The 27,822-nt window shown below is 47.1% G+C and overlaps 1 protein-coding gene across 2 annotated transcripts; it reads right to left on the minus strand.

Annotated features, from left to right (window-relative positions):
• chm (CHM Rab escort protein) lies at positions 1-27,228 on the minus strand. 2 transcript variants are annotated; one of them, XM_055017460.1, is made up of 17 exons: positions 27,137-27,228; positions 26,137-26,203; positions 25,712-25,784; positions 25,438-25,562; positions 24,896-24,990; positions 24,728-24,756; positions 24,503-24,649; positions 22,031-22,147; positions 20,769-20,880; positions 20,456-20,678; positions 16,545-16,622; positions 13,641-13,748; positions 13,386-13,449; positions 11,931-12,027; positions 10,285-10,383; positions 8,650-8,795; positions 1-339 (listed from the first exon to the last, which is right to left on the minus strand). In XM_055017460.1, exons 1-17 carry the CDS (start codon positions 27,186-27,188, stop codon positions 127-129), a joined length of 1,845 nt encoding a protein of 614 aa, XP_054873435.1. In that variant the 5' UTR covers positions 27,189-27,228; the 3' UTR covers positions 1-126. The 2 variants fall into 2 exon arrangements, with proteins under 2 accessions (XP_054873435.1, XP_054873434.1); XM_055017459.1 differs by having other exon boundaries at positions 24,503-24,756.
• Positions 27,229-27,822: the final 594 nt, after the last annotated feature.

The raw sequence follows: 27,822 nt of genomic DNA on the forward strand, positions 1-27,822 counted from the left end.
GTTTGTTCATGTTGAAGCTTTAATGAGTCACAAGATTTAAATAAAAGGACCAGAAAATAGAAAAAAAAAGAACCGAAAGCAACTAGAACCCACTAGAACTTCTGTCTGTTCCTCTACACCTGCAGGTCACTCCTCAGCCGGAGAACTTGCCTCCTCCAACAACTGCTTCTCCTCCTGATGTTCCTCCTCAGGTTCCTCCTGACGTTCCTCCTCGGGTTCCTCCAGTCCTCCTGCTGTGGAGGAGGAGCTGTTGTCTCCGTCGTAGATGATGTCTTCAGGGTTTGGAGCTGGAGGACAGAAGTCCTCCTCTGGGAGAATCTTCTGGAAGATGGACTCGGCCTGAAGACAGCGACAGAAGAAGACCATGAGAAACGCAACTCACTGACGAACACAAACCTTCAGACATACGTATGACTGAAGCAGAAACACGTATGTGAACGTGTACATGCAGGAGAGAACCCAAAGGACCATCATGATGGAGTGGAGCCACCAGAGCTGAAGATGATCAGAAGATCTACTGGTTAGCTGATGGTCCTTCTTACCTGGAGGAGCTCAGCACTGTGTTGTAGGTTCCTCCTGGATGTTCCTCAGAACCACGTATCAGGAACGTAGAACACAGTGACATCACTGCCAGGTGATCTAAAGATGAAGCTCCACACCTGACTTCCTGGTAGCTCTACCCTGCTGGTGGACGTGCTACTAGTGGACCTACTGGTGGACCTACTGGTGGACCTACTGGTGGACCTGCTACTAGTGGACCTACTACTGGACCTGCTACTGGTGGACGTGCTACTGGTGGACGTGCTACTGGTGGACGTGCTACTAGTGGACCTGCTACTGGTGGACCTGCTACTGGTGGACCTGCTACTGGTGGACCTGCTACTGGTGGACGTGCTACTGGTGGACGTGCTACTGGTGGACGTGCTACTGGTGGACGTGCTACTCGTGGACCTACTGGTGGACCTGCTACTAGTGGACCTACTACTGGACCTGCTACTGGTGGACGTGCTACTGGTGGACGTGCTACTGGTGGACGTGCTACTGGTGGACCTGCTACTAGTGGACGTGCTACTGGTGGACGTGCTACTAGTGGACCTACTGGTGGACCTACTGGTGGACCTACTGGTGGACCTGCTACTGGTGGACCTACTACTGGACCTGCTACTGGTGGACGTGCTACTGGTGGACCTGCTACTGGTGGACGTGCTACTGGTGGACGTGCTACTCGTGGACCTACTGGTGGACCTACTGGTGGACCTGCTACTAGTGGACCTACTACTGGACCTGCTACTGGTGGACGTGCTACTGGTGGACGTGCTACTAGTGGACGTGCTACTAGTGGACCTACTGGTGGACCTGCTACTGGTGGACCTGCTACTGGTGGACCTGCTACTGGACGTGCTACTGGTGGACGTGCTACTGGTGGACGTGCTACTCGTGGACCTACTGGTGGACCTACTGGTGGACCTGCTACTAGTGGACCTACTACTGGACCTGCTACTGGTGGACGTGCTACTGGTGGACGTGCTACTAGTGGACGTGCTACTAGTGGACCTACTGGTGGACCTGCTACTGGTGGACCTGCTACTGGACGTGCTACTGGTGGACGTGCTACTGGTGGACGTGCTACTGGTGGACCTGCTACTGGTGGACGTGCTACTGGTGGACGTGCTACTGGTGGACCTACTGGTGGACCTACTGGTGGACCTGCTACTAGTGGACCTACTACTGGACCTGCTACTGGTGGACGTGCTACTGGTGGACGTGCTACTGGTGGACGTGCTTCTAGTGGACGTGGTACTGGTGGACGTGCTACTGGTGGACGTGCTACTGGTGGACGTGCTACTGGTGGACGTGCTACTAGTGGACCTACTAGTGGACCTACTGGTGGACCTACTGGTGGACCTGCTACTAGTGGACCTACTACTGGACCTGCTACTGGTGGACCTACTACTAGTGGACCTACTACTGGACCTGCTACTGGTGGACGTGCTACTGGTGGACGTGCTACTAGTGGACGTGCTACTAGTGGACCTACTGGTGGACGTGCTACTGGTGGACGTGCTACTGGTGGACCTACTGGTGGACCTGCTACTAGTGGACCTACTACTGGACCTGCTACTGGTGGACGTGCTACTGGTGGACGTGCTACTGGTGGACGTGCTACTGGTGGACCTACTAGTGGACCTACTGGTGGACCTACTGGTGGACCTGCTACTAGTGGACCTACTACTGGACCTGCTACTGGTGGACGTGCTACTGGTGGACCTACTGGTGGACCTGCTACTGGTGGACCTGCTACTGGTGGACCTACTACTGGACCTGCTACTGGTGGACGTGCTACTGGTGGACGTGCTACTGGTGGACGTGCTACTGGTGGACGTGCTACTGGTGGACCTACTGGTGGACCTGCTACTGGTGGACCTGCTACTGGTGGACCTACTACTGGACCTGCTACTGGTGGACGTGCTACTGGTGGACCTACTGGTGGACCTACTGGTGGACCTGCTACTAGTGGACCTACTACTGGACCTGCTACTGGTGGACGTGCTACTGGTGGACGTGCTACTAGTGGACGTGCTACTAGTGGACCTACTGGTGGACCTGCTACTGGTGGACGTGCTACTGGTGGACGTGCTACTGGTGGACGTGCTACTAGTGGACGTGCTACTAGTGGACCTACTGGTGGACCTGCTACTGGTGGACCTGCTACTGGTGGACGTGCTACTGGTGGACGTGCTACTGGTGGACCTACTAGTGGACCTACTGGTGGACCTGCTACTGGTGGACCTACTACTGGACCTGCTACTGGTGGACGTGCTACTGGTGGACGTGCTACTGGTGGACGTGCTACTGGTGGACCTGCTACTGGTGGACGTGCTACTGGTGGACCTACTGGTGGACCTACTGGTGGACCTGCTACTAGTGGACCTACTACTAGTGGACCTACTACTGGACCTGCTACTGGTGGACGTGCTACTGGTGGACGTGCTACTGGTGGACGTGCTACTAGTGGGCCTACTGGTGGACGTGCTACTGGTGGACGTGCTACTGGTGGACGTGCTACTGGTGGACCTACTGGTGGACCTACTGGTGGACCTGCTACTAGTGGACCTACTACTGGACCTGCTACTGGTGGACGTGCTACTGGTGGACGTGCTACTGGTGGACGTGCTACTAGTGGACGTGCTACTGGTGGACGTGCTACTGGTGGACGTGCTACTAGTGGACCTACTAGTGGACCTACTGGTGGACCTACTGGTGGACCTGCTACTAGTGGACCTACTACTGGACCTGCTACTGGTGGACGTGCTACTGGTGGACCTACTGGTGGACCTGCTACTGGTGGACCTGCTACTGGTGGACCTCCACTAGAAGCACGTCCACCAGTAGCACGTCCACCAGTAGCAGGTCCACCAGTAGGTCCACCAGTAGCACGTCCACCAGTAGCAGGTCCAGTAGTAGGTCCACTAGTAGCAGGTCCACCAGTAGGTCCACCAGTAGGTCCACTAGTAGGTCCACTAGTAGCACGTCCACCAGTAGCACGTCCACTAGTAGCAGGTCCAGTAGTAGGTCCACCAGTAGCACGTCCACCAGTAGCACGTCCACCAGTAGCAGGTCCACCAGTAGCAGGTCCACCAGTAGGTCCACTAGTAGCACGTCCACCAGTAGCACGTCCACCAGTAGCACGTCCACCAGTAGCACGTCCACCAGTAGGTCCACTAGTAGCACGTCCACTAGTAGCACGTCCACCAGTAGCACGTCCACCAGTAGCAGGTCCAGTAGTAGGTCCACTAGTAGCAGGTCCACCAGTAGGTCCACCAGTAGGTCCACCAGTAGCACGTCCACCAGTAGCAGGTCCAGTAGTAGGTCCACTAGTAGCACGTCCACCAGTAGCACGTCCACCAGTAGCACGTCCACTAGTAGCACGTCCACCAGTAGCACGTCCACCAGTAGGTCCAGTGGACCTACTGGTGGACGTGCTACTGGTGGACGTGCTACTGGTGGACCTACTGGTGGACCTGCTACTGGTGGACCTGCTACTGGTGGACCTACTACTGGACCTGCTACTGGTGGACCTGCTACTGGTGGACCTACTACTGGACCTGCTACTGGTGGACGTGCTACTGGTGGACCTACTGGTGGACCTACTGGTGGACCTGCTACTAGTGGACCTACTACTGGACCTGCTACTGGTGGACGTGCTACTGGTGGACGTGCTACTAGTGGACGTGCTACTAGTGGACCTACTGGTGGACGTGCTACTGGTGGACGTGCTACTGGTGGACGTGCTACTGGTGGACGTGCTACTGGTGGACGTGCTACTAGTGGACCTACTGGTGGACCTGCTACTGGTGGACCTGCTACTGGTGGACGTGCTACTGGTGGACGTGCTACTGGTGGACCTACTACTGGACCTGCTACTAGTGGACGTGCTACTGGTGGACGTGCTACTAGTGGACCTACTAGTGGACCTACTGGTGGACCTACTGGTGGACCTGCTACTAGTGGACCTACTACTGGACCTGCTACTGGTGGACGTGCTACTGGTGGACCTACTGGTGGACCTACTGGTGGACCTGCTACTGGTGGACGTGCTACTGGTGGACGTGCTTCTAGTGGACGTGGTACTGGTGGACGTGCTACTGGTGGACGTGCTACTGGTGGACGTGCTACTGGTGGACGTGCTACTAGTGGACCTACTAGTGGACCTACTGGTGGACCTACTGGTGGACCTGCTACTAGTGGACCTACTACTGGACCTGCTACTGGTGGACCTACTACTAGTGGACCTACTACTGGACCTGCTACTGGTGGACGTGCTACTGGTGGACGTGCTACTAGTGGACGTGCTACTAGTGGACCTACTGGTGGACGTGCTACTGGTGGACGTGCTACTGGTGGACGTGCTACTGGTGGACCTACTGGTGGACCTGCTACTAGTGGACCTACTACTGGACCTGCTACTGGTGGACGTGCTACTGGTGGACGTGCTACTGGTGGACGTGCTACTGGTGGACCTACTAGTGGACCTACTGGTGGACCTACTGGTGGACCTGCTACTAGTGGACCTACTACTGGACCTGCTACTGGTGGACGTGCTACTGGTGGACCTACTGGTGGACCTGCTACTGGTGGACCTGCTACTGGTGGACCTACTACTGGACCTGCTACTGGTGGACGTGCTACTGGTGGACGTGCTACTGGTGGACGTGCTACTGGTGGACGTGCTACTGGTGGACCTACTGGTGGACCTGCTACTGGTGGACCTGCTACTGGTGGACCTACTACTGGACCTGCTACTGGTGGACGTGCTACTGGTGGACCTACTGGTGGACCTACTGGTGGACCTGCTACTAGTGGACCTACTACTGGACCTGCTACTGGTGGACGTGCTACTGGTGGACGTGCTACTAGTGGACGTGCTACTAGTGGACCTACTGGTGGACCTGCTACTGGTGGACGTGCTACTGGTGGACGTGCTACTGGTGGACGTGCTACTAGTGGACGTGCTACTAGTGGACCTACTGGTGGACCTGCTACTGGTGGACCTGCTACTGGTGGACGTGCTACTGGTGGACGTGCTACTGGTGGACCTACTAGTGGACCTACTGGTGGACCTGCTACTGGTGGACCTACTACTGGACCTGCTACTGGTGGACGTGCTACTGGTGGACGTGCTACTGGTGGACGTGCTACTGGTGGACCTGCTACTGGTGGACGTGCTACTGGTGGACCTACTGGTGGACCTACTGGTGGACCTGCTACTAGTGGACCTACTACTAGTGGACCTACTACTGGACCTGCTACTGGTGGACGTGCTACTGGTGGACGTGCTACTGGTGGACGTGCTACTAGTGGGCCTACTGGTGGACGTGCTACTGGTGGACGTGCTACATGTGGACCTACTGGTGGACCTACTGGTGGACCTGCTACTAGTGGACCTACTACTGGACCTGCTACTGGTGGACGTGCTACTGGTGGACGTGCTACTGGTGGACGTGCTACTAGTGGACGTGCTACTGGTGGACGTGCTACTGGTGGACGTGCTACTAGTGGACCTACTAGTGGACCTACTGGTGGACCTACTGGTGGACCTGCTACTAGTGGACCTACTACTGGACCTGCTACTGGTGGACGTGCTACTGGTGGACCTACTGGTGGACCTGCTACTGGTGGACCTGCTACTGGTGGACCTGCTACTGGACCTGCTACTGGTGGACGTGCTACTGGTGGACGTGCTACTGGTGGACGTGCTACTGGTGGACCTACTGGTGGACCTGCTACTGGTGGACCTGCTACTGGTGGACCTACTACTGGACCTGCTACTGGTGGACGTGCTACTGGTGGACCTACTGGTGGACCTACTGGTGGACCTGCTACTAGTGGACCTACTACTGGACCTGCTACTGGTGGACGTGCTACTGGTGGACGTGCTACTGGTGGACGTGCTACTAGTGGACCTACTGGTGGACGTGCTACTGGTGGACGTGCTACTGGTGGACGTGCTACTGGTGGACGTGCTACTGGTGGACGTGCTACTAGTGGACCTACTGGTGGACCTGCTACTGGTGGACCTGCTACTGGTGGACGTGCTACTGGTGGACGTGCTACTGGTGGACCTACTACTGGACCTGCTACTAGTGGACGTGCTACTGGTGGACGTGCTACTAGTGGACCTACTAGTGGACCTACTGGTGGACCTACTGGTGGACCTGCTACTAGTGGACCTACTACTGGACCTGCTACTGGTGGACGTGCTACTGGTGGACCTACTGGTGGACCTACTGGTGGACCTGCTACTGGTGGACGTGCTACTGGTGGACGTGCTACTAGTGGACGTGCTACTAGTGGACCTACTGGTGGACGTGCTACTGGTGGACGTGCTACTAGTGGACGTGCTACTAGTGGACCTACTGGTGGACCTGTTACTGGTGGACGTGCTACTGGTGGACGTGCTACTGGTGGACCTACTACTGGACCTGCTACTAGTGGACGTGCTACTGGTGGACGTGCTACTAGTGGACGTGCTACTAGTGGACCTACTGGTGGACCTGCTACTAGTGGACCTACTACTGGACCTGCTACTGGTGGACGTGCTACTGGTGGACGTGCTACTGGTGGACCTGCTACTGGTGGACGTGCTACTGGTGGACCTGCTACTGGTGGACCTACTGGTGGACCTGCTACTGGTGGACCTACTACTGGACCTGCTACTGGTGGACGTGCTACTGGTGGACGTGCTACTAGTGGACCTACTGGTGGACCTGCTACTGGTGGACCTGCTCCTGGTGGACGTGCTACTGGTGGACGTGCTACTGGTGGACCTACTGGTGGACCTGCTACTGGTGGACCTACTACTGGACCTGCTACTAGTGGACGTGCTACTGGTGGACCTACTACTGGACCTGCTACTGGCGGACGTGCTACTAGTGGACCTACTGGTGGACCTGCTACTGGTGGACCTGCTACTGGTGGACGTGCTACTGGTGGACGTGCTACTGGTGGATGTGCTACTGGTGGACCTACTGGTGGACCTGCTACTGGTGGACCTACTACTGGACCTGCTACTAGTGGACGTGCTACTGGTGGACCTACTACTGGACCTGCTACTGGCGGACGTGCTACTGGTGGACGTGCTACAAGTGGACCTACTGGTGGACCTACTGGTGGACCTGCTACTAGTGGACGTGCTACTGGTGGACCTACTACTGGACGTGCTACTGGTGGACCTACTACTGGACCTGCTACTGGTGGACGTGCTACTGGTGGACGTGCTACTGGTGGACGTGCTACTAGTGGACCTACTGGTGGACCTGCTACTGGTGGACCTACTACTGGACCTGCTACTAGTGGACGTGCTACTGGTGGACCTACTACTGGACCTGCTACTAGTGGACGTGCTACTGGTGGACGTGCTACTGGTGGAGGTACTACTAGTGGACCTACTGGTGGACCTACTGGTGGACCTACTGGTGGACCTGCTACTAGTGGACGTGCTACTGGTGGACGTGCTACTGGTGGACGTGCTACTGGTGGACCTACTGGTGGACCTGCTACTGGTGGACCTACTGGTGGACCTGCTACTAGTGGACGTGCTACTGGTGGACGTTCTAATGGTGGACATGCTACTAGTGGACCTACTGGTGGACCTACTACTGGACCTGCTACTGGTGGACGTGCTACTGGTGGACGTGCTACTGGTGGACGTGCTACTGGTGGACCTACTGGTGGACCTGCTACTGGTGGACCTACTGGTGGACCTGCTACTAGTGGACGTGCTACTGGTGGACCTGCTACTAGTGGACGTGCTACTGGTGGACGTGCTACTGGTGGACGTGCTACTAGTGGACCTACTGGTGGACCTACTGGTGGACCTGCTACTGGTGGACCTGCTACTGGCGGACCTATTACTGGACTTGCTACTGGTGGACATACTACTGGTGGACCTGCTACTGGTGGACCTGCTACTGGTGGACCTGCTACTGGTGGACCTGCTACTAGTGGACCTACTGGTGGACCTACTGGTGGACCTGCTACCAGCCTGGACAGGTAGCGTGGCTGTTGATCAGCGTTGGAAATCTGTTGACTGATTATTGATAAATGAACGGCTCTACTTCAGGTCTGATGAAGCTCCTCCTCCCTCACCTGTCTGACGGCGTGATCATGACCCAAAGCGGCGTCCGGACCGGAACACAGGAACACGTTAGACGGGAGGTCATGACCTTCAGGCTCCACCCCCCAGCCGTCGGCCATGTTGAAGTAGAGACACCAGAGGACAGACGGACGGCTTCCTGGAGACAGACGGCAGAAACACAGAAGCTGAAGGCACCTGAAGGAACCTGAGAACCCTCTTTGTGGTCATTTTGTGTCTCTGTTGTGGTTTTGTGTCTCTTTGTGGTCGTTTTGTGTCTCTTTGTGGGCATTTTGTGTCTCTTTGTGGTGGTTTTGTGTCTCTGTGGTCGTTTTGTGTCTCTTTGTGTCTCTTTGTGGTCGTTTTGTCTCTCTTTGTGGTCGTTTTGTGTCTGTTTGTGGTCATTTCGTGTCTTTCCGTGGTCATTTTGTGTCTCTCCGTGGTCGTTTTGTGTCTCTCCGTGGTCGTTTTGTGTCTCTCCGTGGTCGTTTTGTGTCTCTTTATGGGTGTTTTGTGTCTCTTTGTGGGTGTTTTATGTCTCTTTCTGGTCGTTTTGTCTCTTTGTGGGTGTTTTGTGTCTCTTTCTGGTCGTTTTGTGTCTCTTTGTGGGTGTTGTGTGTCTCTTTGTGGTCATTTTGTGTCTCTTTGTGGTGGTTTTGTGTCTCTTTGTGGTCATTTTGTGTCTCTTTGTGGATGTTTTGTCTCTTTGTGGTGGTTTTGTGTTGGTTTGTTTCACTGAACAAATCAAACAGAAGACAGTCAGTCCATATAAACCCAGTTTCTCTCCAGACGGTCTTTTTCCATTCATCTTTCTTCTGATCCTTTATTCTTTCCTTTGTTCTTCTCTGACTAAAACTAATTCCAGTTTCACACAAACTGAAGGTTTTTATTTGATTTTTGTTCAGAGACTGAATCGTTTTCAGATTCTAGACTTCAGGTTTCTGTTTTTTTTCTGGTCACTGCAGGTTTTCAGGGAGTTTCTATAAAATCCTCCTGAAAGTTTCCAAACCAACAGCGGATGTAAATGATGTGAACACTGATCAGAAGCTCCACCTACTTCATCACCTGTGATGGATCTGTGCACCTGAACCATCCATCCTCAGCGTGTTCTGCTGTAATTACAACCACCAAAGAAGAAGATGAACGAGGAGAGAAGCAGCAGGAGGTCAGAGAGGAGATACGGGTCTGGATCTGAGTCTGGATCTGGGGCTGGGGCTGGGGCTGGGTCTGGGTCTAGGTCTGAGTCTGGGTCTGAGTCTGGGTCTGAGTCTGGATCTGGGTCTGGGGCTGGGTCTGAGTCTGGGTCTGGGTCTAGGTCTGAGTCTGGGTCTGAGTCTGGATCTGGGTCTGGATCTGGGTCTGGGGCTGGGTCTGAGTCTGGGTCTGGATGTAGGTTTGGTTCTGGTCCTGGTTCTGGTTCTGGGTCCGAATCTGCGTTTGGGTCTGGTCCTGGTTCTGGATCTGGATCTGGGTCTGAGTCTGGATCTGGTTCTGGTCCTGGTCCTGGTCCTGGTCCTGGTTCTGGGTCCTAGTCTGGGTTTGGGTCTGGTCCTGGTTCTGGATCTGGGTCTGGATCTGGGTCTGGTGTGTGTGTGTGTGTGTGTGTGTGTGTGTGTGTGTGTGTGTGTGTGTGTGTGTGTGTGTGTTACCTCGGTCAGGTGACTCTGGAGTGTGGAACATCCTGGTTACCACAGGCGACAGGTCCTCATAGGCGGAGCCAACTGATTGACAGGTGAGATGGACCAGATCTGACAACGAACAGATGAAAGTTACGTTTAAAATTCAGTAAAAAAAGACACATTATGTATTATTATACTATATATTATTATATTATATTATTCAATTCAATTTTATTTATGTAGCGCCAATTACAGTCAAATTGTCTCGAGACGCTTTACAGAACCCATATGCCTGAACCCCCAGAGCAGCCCTAAGGAGACAGTGGCAGGAAAACACCCTTTTAACAGGGAAAAAACCTCAAGCAGAACCCGGCTCTAATGTGGGGGAACCCATCTGCTGCTGGCCGGGTGGGTTGAGAGGGACAGAAGAGGTAGAGATAGAGGGGTAGAGGGATGGAGGTAGAGATAGAGGGATAGAGGTAGAGAGGTAGGGGGGGACACAAGGACCATAAAACACACAGTTTAATACATGCGTGATAAGACAGATGATACATGCAAAGTACAACTAACATGGAAATTAATTATAGTTTACTGCTATGGTGTATGGCTCTGGCATTAAATTTACTACATATATTGCTGGTGGTAAATTCAAAAATATGTAGATGAGCAAATCAAGTATAGTGAGGGTGATGCAGAGTAGATTGATGGAAATGGGCAGCTGGAAGCAGTGGGCTGGAGGAAGGTCAGCAGCAGTAGCATCCCACAGATGGAGATTAGGCCAGTTGGTGGGAGAACCACCACAGATCTGAAGCATCCAGCTCTGGGACCAGGGACACTCTGTATTATATTATATTGTATTGTATTGTATTGTATTGTATTGTATTATATTGTATTATATTGTATTATATTATATTATTTCTACTATATTAATTGTACTAATTGTATCACACAATCATCTCTTTCTCAACAGTGTGTATCTGTAGATGGTTGTGTGTCCGTGTGTAGTTGTGTGTCTGTAGATGGATGGTGTTTGGTTTTGAAGCGTTCAGGTCGACTGCCTCAGTAACCAATCACAGCGCAGCATCAGGACCAAACAGCAGAAGAAGAAGAAGAAGATGATGATCTGACAGGCGGAACACAAAGTGTGTGTGTGTGTGTGTGTGTGTGTGTTATTAATCAGGGTTTCAGTTGTGACTTCGTCGGTTTCTCTTCAAGGACTTTCAGGGTTTTCAGCTGCAGCTTTTAGAAACTTCACACTTTAAACATTAAACTCAGAATCATGTGAACACGATGAGCTTCCTGGAAATTAATAGTGGTAGTTTCTATAAACTTTACAAACATTAAACATGTTGAGGTTTTAGTCTCTACAAACTTTAGAAACATTAAACAGTTTGAGGTTTTAGTTTCTACGAACTTCATAAACAAACATTTTGAGGTTTTAGTTTCTATAAACTTCATAAACGTTTTGAGGTTTTAGTTTCTATAAACTTTATAAACATTAAACATTTTGAGGTTTTAGTTTCTATAAACTTCATAAACAGTTTGAGGTTTTAGTTTCTACAAACTTTATAAACAGACATTTTGAGGTTTTAGTTTCTATAAATTTTATAAACATTTGAGGTTTTAGTTTCTATAAACTGTACAAACATTAACATCAGTAACGGAACCAGACTGACGTGTTCCGGGGACACAGGTCATCGTGGACGGACTCAGCTCCACCATCCGGACCACCGGACATCCCGCTGCTATTGGAGGGACGGTTACCACGGAGACCTGCAGAGACAGTCAGCTGCTGAAGGGGTTTAAACAGGTGTGTCCACAGGTGAGGCTGTTTCCATGGCAACAACTATCGGTGGCAACAGGAACAGGGTTCTGTGTTAGAACCCGTATTATTTACTTTGAACATGCTCTCCTTAGTTTTATTCCACTCCATAAATATCCGTCAGTATGCAGATGACACCCAGTTCTACTATCTATGGAACCAGATGGAACCAACCAGTTGGTGGAACTCCAACATGTCTGAAGGACATAAAGACCTGGATGAACTGGAACCTTCTCCATTTAAGTCCAGACAAACTGAGGTTCTTGTATTAGAAACACTCCATCTAACCAGATAGTTCCTCTAGATGGCGCTGCCACCAGTTCTACTGTAGAGAACCTTGGAGTTATCTCTGACCAGGATCTGTACTTCAACATATAAATCAGTCTGTAGGAGAGCTTTCTATAATCTAATGTTGTAAAATCAGGAACATCTGGTCTTAGAGTGATGCTGAGGAACTAGTCCATGCATTCAAAACTTCTAGGTTGGACTACTGTAGTTCCTGATGATCGGGAGGTCCCAATAATTCTCCTAAAAACCTCCAGCCAGAGTTCTGACAGGAACCAGGAACAGAGATCAGAGTTCTCCTGTTAGCTTCTCTTCATGGCTCCCTGTAAAATCCAGGATAGAATCCAAAATCCTTCTTCTAACATCTGAACTCTTACTGAGCAGCTCCATCATATCGTAAAGATCCGATTGTTCCAGATCATCCATCCACAGCTCCATGTGAATAAACTAAAACTACTTTCCAGCATGAACAGAAACAGACACAGAAGTTCCACCTGATTTTAAACAAAGTGTGTTAAAAACTGATTTATTATTTCTGAACACTGCAGGCGATACACAGAAGATCTATGAAACATCACGACTCTGATTCAATATTTAACTCACCTAATTACTGAGAAGTGTGTGTCTGTGTGTGTTTCCTGTCAGTGATGTTTCACTTTATTTTCCTTCCTGTTTCACCGTCGCCGTGTTTCTGATATTTGAACGTATTGATGAAGCTGATATCCGTTAAGGAATAACTAGTACTAATGCAACTAAACCTGACCAGTACTAATACCTGAACAACTAGTTAACTAGTACTAATACAACCAAACCTGACTAGTACTAATACCTGAACTAGTTAAGTAGTACTAATGCAACTAAACCTGACCAGTACTAATACCTGAATAACTAGTCAACTAGTACCAACAGGAACTAACCAATGATTGAGGCTGATATTTGGTATTTATTGATCATTAGAACAGGTGATGGTTTAGTGCTAGTTAATAGATGATGGTTACGTGCTAGCTAACAGGTGATTGGTTACCTGTTGCTCTGAGTCGCTGGGCAGGACAGAGGAGTCGGTTATCAGGACAGCTCTGCTAACAAACCTGTGAAGACACAAACAACACGGAGACCGACCAATGGGGTCACTGCAGGTAACATCTTCACAGGAAACACCGCACTGCTTGGTGATGGTTGCAAGGATACAGCCGGGCCGCATGGTTGCTAGGATACCAGTAAACTGTTTACTGGTGGTTGATAGGGTATGTGAGGTCGCTGGTGATTGGTGGGTTCTGACCTGGGGGGCGTGGCCAGCCTCTTCCTGTTCGCCAGCACATAGCCGTCCTCCAGCACAACATGGCTGCAGCTGATTCGATGTCCCCGGCTGTCAATCACCGCCTTACATCTGGAAAAAACAGGAAGTGATGTCACTATTGAAAACACCTGAGATCGTTCAACCTGAACAGAGGGTAAAGTTGAGCCTGAAACTGACAGAGTGAAGTATCTTCTCCAATAAACCATCAGAGAGAAAATCAGACAAGTAGAAGGTTTTTATGATGTCAGAACAAGTCACATGACCTGAAGCAAAGATTAACCGCTCATATTTTAAACTAACGAATTTACCTGCTACATGTTCTAATACAAGAACTTACACCATGTTGTGTCTTGTTTTTGTCGCTCTGTGTCTCGTTTTTGTCATTTTGTGTCGTTTTAGATGCTTTGTGTCTAGTTTTTGTCATTTTGTCTCATTTTTGTCATTTTGTGTCTCGTTTTTGTCATTTTCTCATTTTTGTCGTTTTGCGTCTCGTTTTAGTCATTTTGTGTCTCATTTTAGTCGTTTTGTCTCATTTTAGTCATTTTGTGTTCATTTTGTGTCTCGTTTTGTCAGTGTCTCATTTTTGTTGTTTTGTGTCTCGTTTTTGTCATTTTGTGTTTAGTTTTCGTCATTTTGTGTCTTGTTTTGATCGCTTCATGTCTCGTTTTATTCGTTTTGTGTCTCCACCATAAACATTAAGGTGCTCAATAAAATATTCTGCAAATAATAAATAGTTTTCAATAATGAACACTGCTATTTAATACTAACAAATCTAAATTTCACCAGTGGATTTCAGGCTTCCTGCAGCTGATTAAAGCTGATAAAGATGTAAATTAAAATCTCAGCTGTTCAAACTTCAGTCTGAACATGATGGATCCTCTGAGCTGCTCTCCAGGGTTCCTCTGCACACCGAGTGGCTCCAGGCTATTATTGGGAATAATGATGCGCTCAGAAGCTCATCCATAACCTCCAACACACACTTAAAATATAGATAAATACATGGAGGCTGCTGTGCTGGAAGGTCACACAGACTAGAGCAGAGCTGCAGCTCCAGCAGCGTTTTAACCCCAAGACAAAATAAAAATATACCGGAGAAGAAGCAATGAACTCAAACAGAAAATCAACCGAAGCAAACTGAACAAAAGACGAAATAAAATGAAAAATACAATCAGAAATGAAAGAATTAAAAAATCAACAGATAATCAGTGAGTATTTAAATAACTAACAGAACATAATAAACCTCAACAAGATCATTTCGGTTCTTCTGCATTTTAAATCGCTGCTAACTAAAAATCTTTTTTCTTCAAATTGACTTCGGTACCATTTTCTGACTAATATTAATATTAATATAACTATACTAATTAATAAATAAACTTATTGTCAGAACAAAAGATAATTAAATTCAAAACTGTTTGAAGCAGAAACAGGGCGATGCTCCTTTAAATGGACCTGTATGGGCCTCTTAGCTAATGATAAGGGGCTAAAGCTAACAGGCAAATGCTAAAAAGCTAATGCTACTGGTAAACACAATGGCCATTGCTAAAATGCTAATGCTAACAGGCTAACATTTAGAGGCAAATACTATCAGGCAAATGCTAAAAGGCTAATGCTAACAGGCGAATGCAAACAGGTTAATGCTTATAGGTGAAGACTAACTGGCCAAAACCAACAGGCAAATGCTAATAAGCTAATGCTACCATGCAAATACTAACTGGCTAATACTAAGAATCTAATGCTAACAGGTAAATGTTACAGGCAAAGATTAACTGGCCAAAGCTAACAGGCAAATGCTAACAAGCAAATGTTCACAGGTGAAGACTAGGTGGCCTGTGCTGAGGGGCTAATGCTAACAAGCTAATGTTAAGACACAAATACTAACAGGCTAATGCTAAGAATCTAATGTTAACATTCAAATGCTTACACGTGAAGACTAGCTAGCCCATGCTGAGGGGCATATGCTAACAAGCTAATGCTACGATGCAAATATTAGCAGGCTGATGCAAAGAATCTAATGCTAACAAGTAAATGTTTACAGGCAAAGACTAACAGGCTAATACAAAGAATCTAATGCTAACATGTAAATGTTTACAGGCGAAGACTAGCAGGGCTGTGCTTGGGGCTAATGCTAACAAGCTAATGCTATGACGCAAATACTAACAGGCAATGCTAAGATTCTAATGCTAACATATACATGTTTACAGATGAAGACTAACTGGCCAAAGCTAACAGGTAAATGCTAACAAGCTAATGTTATGATGCAAATACTACCAGGTAGGGCTGCCATAAACGATGAATCGACGAATCGCCTGAGCACGATACATCATCAAAAGCGGAAGTGAGCGTGCAATGCAACAGAAATCACCGTCCGAGCGGAGCGCGGAACACGCACGACATCCGCGCTGTATCGTGCATATAGTATATGGACGTTACAGCGCGGATGTCGTGCGTGTTCCGCGCTCCACACGGATGGTGATTTCTGTTGCATTGCGCGCTCACTTCCGCTTTTGATGACGTATTGTGCTCAGGCGATTGGTCGATTCGTCGTTTGTGGCAGCCCTACTAACAGGCTAATGCTAAGAATCTAATGCTAACAGGTAAATGTTTACAAGCAAAGACTAACTGGCCAATGCTAACAAGCTAATGCTACCATGCAAATACTAGTAGGCTAATGCTAAGAATCTAATGCTAACAGGTAAATGTTTACAGGCGAAGGCTAGCTGGCCTGTGCTAAGGAGTTAATGCTAACATGCTATGCTAACAAACTGTAAGAGAGAGAAAGAGGCCCATTTTATCCACAAATATCCGCAATATTTTACCGACTATATAAATTATCGTCCAATCACAGCTCAGGAGTCTTTGTTGTCATGGAGTACACAGGAAGTGTACCTGTTGGAGGACATGTCCAGCAGCAGGCAGAGCAGTGAGTGTCGCAGACAGTAGATTCCTCCAAACACAGCACACATCCTGTAACAACAGATGAGCACATGTCAGCCAATCAGCAGCGAGCACCTGCAGCATGTGGACACCCTGCTTAAAGAAGACTCAGGATGGAGAATCAACACCTCCAGTGTGTGGACACCCTGCTTGAAGAGGACTCAGAGTGATGGACAATCAGCACCTGCAGCGTGTGGACATCCTGCGGACATCCTGCCTAAAGAGGACTCAGAGTGATGGAAACCATGTTGTGGAACTAACAGTACTGTACAGTAAATATACTGTAAATATTTAGTTATTTAGTTTCACAGCCTCCACAAGTGGTTTAACTGGTTTATTAAAAGAGGAAAGGGGACATCACCAACATAACTCCATTTATTCTTCAGTTTACTGCATCATTTTGTTGTGCTGTTGTGTGCAACTGTACAATGAAGGTTTGGAATCTATCAGCCAGAAACTGTGAAAAGAACAAGCAGCATCAGATTTTCTACTTTGAGCTGCAGAAAAATGAACCAAATCTGAACTTCAAACTGTGATATTTCATCATGTTTAAATGTCATCTCCTCATCCTGTAGATGTTCTTCTATCTCCATGTTTCCTCTCTACTCTGTTCATCATCTGTAGATGTTTCTCCATGCTGGATGGATCTCCAACAACCTGCTCTTCTGTTCACTGTTTCTGAGTCATGCTGCATTTATTTATTCATCCAGTAGCTGTGATTTCCTCTCAGTCTCTTGTCGTCTCAGTTTTGTGTATCATTTTTGTCACTTTGTGTCTAATTTTTGTTATTTCATGTCCATGTTTTGCCATTTTGTGACTCATTTTGGTCATTTAGTGTCTAGTTTTGTTTTGTGTGTTATTTTTGTCATTTTTTTTGCCTAGTTTTTGTCAATTTGTGTCTTGTTTTTGTTTTGTCTCTCATTTTTGTCATTTCATATCTAATTTTTGTCATTTTGTCTCTCATTTTTGTTTTGTCTCGCTTTGGTCATTTTGTGTCTCATTTTTTTGTGATTTTGTGTCTCATTTTGGTCATTTTGTGTCTAGTTTTATCCTTTTGTCTCATTATTGTTGTTTTGTGTGGGTTAGGGTCATTGGGTCATAAAACATTCCACTTTTAAACTCAGATTTTGTTCTTTTTCTGACCAGAACTCAAACATGATAAGTTCAAGCGTCGTCTGAAATATTAAACTCTTCCTGTTCTTCCTGTTTCCACAGTTTCTGGCTGATAAATGGAGTTGCTGTGGTGATTTTTTAGAGATAACTCGACTTTCAGGGCTGCCGGCAGGTTCTGGGGCTGACGGGGTTAAGAACATAATGAAATTACGACTCGCTTCATAAATCAAAGGTCTCATTAACGAACAGCGTGGAAAAGGTCGACACACACATCGAGGGTGTGTGTGTGTTGCTAACGTTGTGAGGACCCGCTTTTCTATGGCAAGATTATGAAGATCTGAGGATATTCAAGAAAGTTAATAAACGTCTGAAAAATCTGCAACAATATGAAGAAAATCTAAGAAATGTTGGCAAAAATTCATGAAATTAAACTAAATGGCTAAAAAAACTACTTAAAAATGAAAATCCCAGAAAACAACAAAATGGTTAATAGATCATAAATAATACAAAAAAGGAAAATGCCACAAAGAAGAAATTAATAAAATTCCTAAAATGTCTCAAACATGTCACAAAAATATAATTGAAAAGTCAAAACAGAATTAAGACATTTCAAAAATTAAGAAAATGTCCAAAATATATGAATGAAATGCACAGAAAATAAAAAACAACAAAAAATGAGACACAAAATGACAAAAACTAAACACAAAATGACACGAGACACGAAATGACAAAAACTAGACACAAAATGACAAAAATTAGACATAAAATGACAAAAATTAGACACAAAATGACAAAAACTAAACACAAAACGACAAAAACGAGACACAAAAATGTCAGACAAATATATCAATAAATTACAAAATTGATATAACTATGATATTTTGTTAAACATGTGAAGGTTAGCGGAGAGAATTATTCATGAAATTATATCCAAAAGCCTCAACAAACTGTAATAAATCTGCTTAAATAAAAATATTGTTTAAAAAGTATAAAAGTGGAGTAAAACATTCTGACGTGAAGAGAAAAGAGAAAAACACTGAAATGTGCTTTTTAGAGGCTTTAAAAACGAAGCCAAATATCCAACATTGGGCATTAAAATGTGAATCTTTTCTGGTTTCTTTCCTCTCAGACAGTAAACGGGATGCCTGAGGAAAGATTTTCAACATTATCTGACATTTCTGTCTTATATGCATCGCATTTTCCCTTTTCTGTGGCAATGTTGTGTATCGTCCCTGCCAAATAAACATTAAATTAAATAAAAATTTCAGAGAGCCAGCAGCTGATTGGTTCATCCAGAGAATAACGACAGTAATCATTCTCTGAAAGGTGAAACATTCGACTTTAGAGATTAAAATTTGGCGAGCAGAGAATGAATGGAAGTCAATGTGAGGTCCTCAGAAGTACAGCATCTGTCAGCATGTGTTAATTAAACGCACGCACACACACGCGCACACACACACACACACACACACACACACACACACACACAGGTCCGTGATTAAAACCAAACAAAGCATTAACTATATGAAGGTGTGTGTCATCTGTCACATGACCTTTAGCCATTGTCATGGTAACACGGCAGTGTGGAGGTCTCACCGTTAAACAGTCTACTGCCTCCAGGCTCAGAAATCAGGTAGTTTCGCACTAGCTAGCAAGCTAACGTTGATGATCAGTACCGAAGCGTTTATTTTCTAATCTGCACCAAACTCCATTCAAAAATCTGCTAATTTAGCATCAGCTAATTTAGCATCAGCTAATTTCGCATCAGCTAGCAAGCTAACATTGATGATTGGTGTTTATTTTCTAATCTGTTCTAAACTCCAACCAAAGATCTGCTAGTTTCACTAATGTCACTGAACTATTTTGTCCAAACGGCTGCTGAAGAGCCCGTGAAAGGCTCTCTGCAGCGCCTCCTGGTGTGCGGAGGCGGCTAATGAAGCTCAGAGCTGCTGTTGGGTCTTTGAACGCACCACAGATCCGTTTGGAGGCGTTCAGGATCCAGGGAACAAACTGAACAGACTAATATCCGCCATCATCTCATATGTAAATGAGCCGAGCCATGGGCAACATCCCCTCATTAATATTCATGACCTGCTCTGATGAGACAGCAGTGTCTCCATGACGACCAGTCGGCCTGTCTCTGGAGGGCCCACAGCAGTATTGGTACTGTAGTACTGATACTACAGTACTGATAGTATAGTACCGATAGCACAGCACTGATACTAAAGTATTTATACTGCGGTACTGATACTGTCGTACTGACAAATACCGTAGTGCTGATGCAGACAGACAGACAGGTTACAGACAGATCGGTTACAGACAGACGGGCTACAGACAGAGACAGGTTACAGACAGGTTAGAGAGACAGACAGGTTACTGACAGACAGGTTACAGACAGACAGGTTACAGACAGACAAACAGACAGGATACAGACAGACAGGTTACAGACAGACAGACAAACAGGTTAGAGGCAGACAGACAGACAGGTTACAGACAGACAGACAGACAGACAGACAGACAGACAGACAGACAGACAGGTTACAGACAGACAGACAGACAGGTTACAGACAGACCGAAAGGTTACAGACAGACAGACAGACGGGTTACAGACAGACAGACAGACAGGTTACAGACAGACGGGTTACAAACAGGTGACAGACAGGTTACAGACAGACAGAAAGGTTACAGACAGACAGACAGACGGGTTACAGACAGACAGACAGACAGGTTAGAGACAGACAGGTTCTTACCTACAGAAACATTGAGGAATCTCTCCGAGTCCATAGACGGGAAACAGGAATGGCGTGTTGCCGTAGCGACCCAAGCAGCGCAGGAAGTGACGCGTGGAGGCAAGCCCCTCCTCTGTGGGCGTGTCCTCTGTTACCATGGCAATAGAGTGAAGCAGTAAGTGCTGCAGGTTGTCGCCCAGCTGCTGGTTGCGCAGGAACTCTAAGTATGGTCGACCGCTGTAGGCTAGACGAAGGGGACAAACGAGACTTCAGTACCCACAATGCCCCAAGAAAGGTCCTGATGATGTCGGCAGGTGGACAGGTGACGCCTCACCTTGATGCTCCTCCATCTCCTCCACACACGATGTCAGGAAACGCATCAACTTCCTCTTTTCAACCACAGACAGCTGCCGACTGGCAAACACATCAGCTCTGCTGCAGGGCACCTGAGAGACAGACAGGTAGGCAGACAGGCAGACAGACAGACAGTCGGAGAGGTAGACAGACAGATAGATCGACAAGTAGACAGACAGACGGATGGACAGACAGATAGGTATACAGTCAGGTAGACAGACAGGTAGACTGTCAGGTATGGCTAGGCGATAAATCGATTTTATCGATTAATTCATGTGTACTTAATGTCGATTTGTTTTTATGAAAATCGATTTTCTCATCAACATCCGCCACCAACGCCTTCCCGCTGGGCTTCCGTAGTTCAGAGTGCGCCCCCCTCCCCCCCGCGCTTGATACACAAACAACATGGCGGCAAGCGGTGCAGATCTAAAGGCGCATGTCCACTAGATGCTATTTTCCCGCACGGCAACGCACCACATCTGAAAATCACATGGACGGCGGTCACTAGCGGACCACAACATGGTCACATGACAGCGCTGAGCAACAGCAGGCCGCTACGTGGTCACATGACCGAGCTTTCAGCTGGACAGTCCTGCAGATGAGTCGGATAAACACAGCGGCTCGGCCGCAAACTTTCCCTTTTATTTCAAAAAACACGTCACCGAAAAGTATTTCTGAAAGCATTTGAGGCGAGAAATAATCTGCAGCAGCTGAATCTGTCCTCGTTTTAGGTCACTGACACCTAGTTTATAAGTTTGAGGACAGTTTCACGATGCGTGGAATCTCCGCACGCAGCATCCAATTTGCATAAAGTAGAAGTCAGTCTACTTTATGCAAATGAGCTGCAACCTTCTCCAGGTAAACACACCGGATCGCAGCAGGAAACGCACCACAACCGGACCAGCATGCCACATGCAGAGCATTTCCAGCTGCGATCCGGTGTGTTTACCTGGAGAGGGTTGCAGCTCATTTGCATTAAGTAGACTGGACTCCGCCGTGCAGAGATTAGGTAGGGGGTAAAAAAAAAATCGGATAAATCGTGAATCGGGATGTTTTGGGAAAAAAAATCGGAGATTTTTTTTTTAGGCCATATCGCCCAGCCCTACTGTCAGGTAGACAGACAGACAGTCAGGTAAACAGACAGACAGGTAGACAGTCAGAGAGGTAGATAGACAGGTAGACAGACAGACACACAGACAGACAGATAAACAGATAGGTGAACAGACAGACAAGTAAACAGACCTGCTCCACATTGCCGTGGCGATAGGTGAGTATCCTGGTGACGTTCTTGAACTCTGCATAGCGACTGACGTTTGATTTGATGAGCAGATCGACCAATGAGCCACGAGAATACATGAGCTACAGGAAGGGGAGGAGTCAGTTTAGCAGCCAGTCAGACATCAGCAGGTCACAGCGAGCAATATGATTGGCTGAGAGCCATCTCCATGACGTCTCCATGTCAACACCACAGCGGTGATGATAAAACAGTCGTACTTGATACTGAGTTTGGGGAAATTATTTTAATCAAGAAATAAAAAGTGTTTCCGATAATTAAAGAGTATGTCTGTGTGGAGATGACATCATACTGGACTACACAGGTGTATCTCAGGTAACTAGAATATGGTGGAAAAGGTCCAATATGTGAAAACTAAACCCCAACCTGGACATTATTTATTTATTTCTTTTTTTTATTATCCCTTATTAATGTCACGAGGGGAAATTCTGATTTTCGCATCTCTCCCCAGTTGGGGGAGTCAGAGCGACGGGTCAGCCACAGTACAGCACCCCTGGAGCAGGAAGGGTTAAGGGCCTTGCTCAAGGGCCCAACAGTGGCCACATTGGGGTTTGAACCTCTGACCTTCTGATCTGTAGTCCAGAGACTTAACCGCTGCGCCACCACTGCCCCATCAATTTTTCACCTCTCATGTAGTACCCCAACTTGGACATCTATTACCCCTCAGCAGTACCCCAACCTGGACATCTATTACCCCTCAGCAGTACCCCAACCTGGACATCTATTACCCCTCAGCAGGACTATCACTTGGACATCTATTACCCCTCAGCAGGACTATCACTTGGACATCTATTACCCCTCAGCAGTACCCCAACCTGGACATCTATTACCCCTCAGCAGGACTATAACCTGAATATCTACTATCCCTCAGTAGTACCCCAACCTGGACATCTATTACCTCTCAGTAGTAGCCCAACCTGGACATCTATTACCCCTCAGCAGTACCCCAACCTGGACATCTATTACCCCTCAGTAGTACCCCAACCTGGACATCTATTACCCCTCAGTAGTACCCCAACTTGGACATCTATTACCCCTCAGCAGGACTGTAACCTGGACATCTATTACCCCTCAGCAGAACTATAACCTGGACATCTATTACCTCTCAGTAGTACCCCAACTTGGACATCTATTACCCCTCAGCAGTACCCCAACCTGGACATCTATTACCCCTCAGCAGGACTATAACCTGGACATCTATTACCCCTCAGCTGGAATATAACCTGGATATCTACTATCCCTCAGTAGTACCCCAACCTGGACATCTATTACCTCTCAGTAGTAGCCCAACCTGGACATCTATTACCCCTCAGCAGTACCCCAACCTGGACATCTATTACCCCTCAGTAGTACCCCAACCTGGACATCTATTACCCCTCAGTAGTACCCCAACTTGGACATCTATTACCCCTCAGCAGGACTGTAACCTGGACATCTATTACCCCTCAGCAGGACTATAACCTGGACATCTATTACCCCTCAGCAGGACTATAACCTGGACATCTATTACCCCTCAGCAGGACTATAACCTGGACATCTATTACTCCTCAGCAGGACTATAACCTGGACATCTATTACCCCTCAGCAGGACTATAACCTGGACATCTATTACTCCTCAGCAGGACTATAACCTGGACATCTATTACCCCTCAGCAGGACTATAACCTGGACATCTATTACTCCTCAGCAGGACTATAACCTGGACATCTATTACTCCTCAGCAGGACTATAACCTGGACATCTATTACCCCTCAGTAGTACCCCAACCTGGACATCTATTACCCCTCAGCAGGACTATAACCTGGACATCTATTACCCCTCAGCAGGACTATTTATAGTGAGGTATTCTAATATAGTGAGATATTCTGATATAGTGAGATAGATGGGGGTAATGAGATGTGATAATCACAGTTAAATCTAAGATATATTTCAGTTTGTGTCTGAATATACATCTATGTCTGAATGATGAAAAGCACTGAACCTTTTCCACCATGTTCTAATACTATGGGATGCACATTTATATTACATAAAGCTTCATGTGGTCTTGATGAGTTACACTATTTTTTATTACTGTATTACATGATCATTATTATATTTATATTACATCCAATTCCTGGTTCATAGACTTAGATTACACTGTTGCATGGAATACATTACATCATATTACGTTATAATATATTATCCTATTTTTTTATTGTTCTATATTATACTGTATTACATTATATGTATTATGTTACATTATTCTATGTTACGTTATATTATTTTATATATTAAAACATAACATAATATAATATATTAAATCACATTATATTATATTATATTATATTACATTATATTGTATTGTATTGTATTGTATTGTATTGTATTGTATTGTATTGTATTATATTATATTATATTATTAATCATAAACACAACGTTACCTTGGAGACCAGGTCAATGTTGAACCTGCGTCCTTCCTTCACCAGCTGAGCGTAGCTGATCTTCTTCCTGGTTGGCTGTGATTGGCTGGGAGCAGCAGAAGGGCATGGCTGATCTGCCTCTGGCTCCTCCCCCTGTGTGTGGACAGCCTGTGATTGGACAGACATGAAGTGAGTGTTGATGGCTGGGAGGTGATGAGCAGCAGGTGTGTTGAAGTTCCTCCTCACCTGGTGGTTCCCTTCTTCATCTTTAGAGTCTGGAATCAGGAGAAAACGGCACAAACATTTAAAGAAAATCCATGTTTAGAAATAAAATCCGTATTTAGAAATATAATCCATATTTAGAAATTCATCCATATTTAGCAATACATCCGTACGTAATAGCTGATCCCAAACCTGCAGATTCTGTTTCTGACGTCTCCTTCACAGCTTCTTCTTCTGTGGTTTCTGAAGGACCTGGACTCACTGCTTCCTCCTCCTCGTCTTCTTCACTGAGAACATTAAGAACCGGAGTTTATCACTGCAGCAACACACAACTACACAAACACACAACTAAACAACTCCACAAACGCACAACTACACAACTAAACACACAACTACACATGAAAAGAGTTTAGCACTGCAGCAACACACACACAACTACACAGCCAGAAAAATACACAACCAGACACAGAACTACACATGAAGAAGAGTTTATCACTGCAGCAACACACAAACACACACAAACACACAACTACACAACCATAAACAAACACACAGACACACATCTAAACACACAACTAAACACACAACTGCACAACCAGACACAGAACTACACCTGAAGAAGAGTTTAGCATGCAGCAACACACACACAGACACACAACCAGACGAACACACATCCAGTCACACAAACACACAACAGGTGAACAGGTAAACAGGTGAACATGATCAGATGTTACCTGGTGTAGCAGAACACCTGCAGGTTCCTGATGGAGGCGGGGTCTGAGTTGGACAGGTAGATCAGCTCCTCCCCTTCCTCCAACAGACCCGACCAATCCTGGACCTCCTCTGGCAGAGACTCCTCCTACCAACACACACACACACACACACACACACACACACACACACACACACACACACACACACACACACACACACACACACACACACACACACACAGGTGAGTGAGGAGGAGGTACCTGTCTGGCAGCATGTGATCAATAACCAACTCACCTGGTGCTGCTGGATCCAGCTGAGCAGGCCGTTGAAGGTGAAGCTGGCCCAGTTAGCAGCGTAGTAGCTCCTCCTGAGAACACACAGCAGCCGATCAATAATCAATACAGCAGCCCATCAATAATCAATACAGCAGCCCATCAATAATCAATACAGCAGCCCATCAATAATCAACAAAGCAGCCCATCAATAATCAATACAGCAGCCAATCAATAATCAATCAGTCCATACACCAGTAAACACACAGCAGCCACTGATTATCAGTCACAGTCATTGATTACCAATAACAGGTATTGATGATCAATAACAGTGACTGATTATCAATAACAGCCGTTGATTATCAATAACAGTCACTGATTATCAATAACAGTCATTGATTATCAATAAAAGTCATTGATGATCAGTAGTAGCAGGAGGAGGCTTACCTGTCCAAGTGTAGAACTCTCTGTCCGACTCTGGAACAGGCTGCTGCCACCACGGACTCAGCAAGACCTGGACACAATCAGTAATCAATAGTTAATAATCAATACAGGATCAATAACAGGATGAAACAGATCCACACTCAGTCTGTCAGCCAATGAGAACACGACTGATGGTCACGTGACACAAACAGACAGTGACTGGACAGTGATTCAGCTTCAATAGATCAATAATCAGTTAATCAATAATCAGCTGATCACCTGTACAATCTCAATCAATCAGAGAACCAGAACATTATAATCTCAGACCAGGAGAACCAGAACCTCAGACCGGAAGACCATAAAGGAGGTACAAAGCTAACGTTAGCTCCAGGCTAACGCTATGAGCAGCTGATAAGGAAAGCTAACGGAGCTAGCTTAGCATGTCGCCTTGAAGTAGCAGCTCGGAAACATCATTTATCAGTGCAGCAGCTGTTAGCTCCGACGCTAACACTACTGACAGCAGCTGTAAGCTCCGATGTCAACACTACTGACAGCAGCTGTTAGCTCCGATGCTAACACGACTGACAGCAGCTGTATGCTCCGATGCTAACACTACTGACAGCAGCTGTATGCTCCGATGCTAACACTACGCTGACAGCAGCTGTTAGCCCTAGTGTTAACATTACTGACAGCTGCTGTTAGCTCCAATACTAACACTACGATGACAGCAGCTGTTAGCTCCAATGCTAACACTACTGACAGCCGCTGGATCTCTGGTTTATGTTTCATATTTCCAGGAGCTAACACATTAGCCTGGCCGTTAGCTACTAGCTGCTGCCCCTGAAAAAGCACTGGCCGTTAGCCGCGAGCTAACGCCCAGGCTAACCCCAGCGGTCCACCGTTTGTAGCGATTTTTAGCGGGATTCCGGGACCCTACGGACGAGCCGGAGTCCCACCGGACAGGGACACATCCAGACACACGGACCAGACCAGAACAGGCGGATAGAACCAGGTGAAGGCGTACCTGTGCCAAGAATGACGACGTCAAATTCAGACGGCAGATCCTCGGCAGCCATGTTGTTAGCGAAGACACCGAGTCACGTGACCGGGAGAGTTCTACTTCCTGTTCTATCGATCAGGAATCGTCATGATCAGATGAATGACGTCAGCACCCACCTGTACAGAACCAGACTCCAGTGAGAAGAACATTTAAATGTGTGCGTGCGTGCGTGCGTGCGTGCATGCGTGCGTGTGTGTAGAACCATCTGCTTTTTTCTGGCTGCTCTTTAGAGGAGAACCTGGCAGAACCACAGAAGAAGAAGCTGATCAATCATCTGATGATCAGAAGCGTCTGCAGCTCATCTCCAGTACTCAGTACAAGTACTCCAGTACTTCACTGAGTGTTTCCAAGTTCTACTCTCTGTTCTCCATGAAGAGAAAACGAAGATCCTGAAGAACAATTCAATTCAATTCAATTCAATTCAATTCAATTCAATTCAATTTTATTTATATAGCGCCAATTACAGTCAAATTGTCTCGAGACGCTTTACAGAACCCATATGCCTGAACCCCCAGAGCAAGCCAAAAGGCGACAGTGGCAAGGAAAACACCCTTTTAACAGGGAAAAAAAACCTGGAGCAGAACCCGGCTCTAATGTGGGGGGACCCATCTGCCTGCTGGCCGGGCGGGTTGAGAGGGACAGAAGAGGTA

The sequence above is a fragment of the Amphiprion ocellaris genome, chromosome 14 (genome assembly GCF_022539595.1).
Source record: "Amphiprion ocellaris isolate individual 3 ecotype Okinawa chromosome 14, ASM2253959v1, whole genome shotgun sequence".
Lineage (NCBI taxonomy): Eukaryota > Metazoa > Chordata > Actinopteri > Pomacentridae > Amphiprion > Amphiprion ocellaris.

Bases quoted from the DNA above. Each gene is read 5' to 3' on its own strand.
- chm (XM_055017459.1), bottom strand. From the start codon at position 27,188: ATGGCTGCCGAGGATCTGCCGTCTGAATTTGACGTCGTCATTCTTGGC. The intron at 25,563-25,711 runs GTGAGTTGGTTA...GTGTGTTGGTAG, and splicing joins GCTGGATCCAGCAGCACCAG to GAGGAGTCTCTGCCAGAGGA. The intron at 12,028-13,385 runs GTAACCAATCAC...CTGTCTCTGCAG, and splicing joins CCAGCGACTCAGAGCAACAG to GTCTCCGTGGTAACCGTCCC.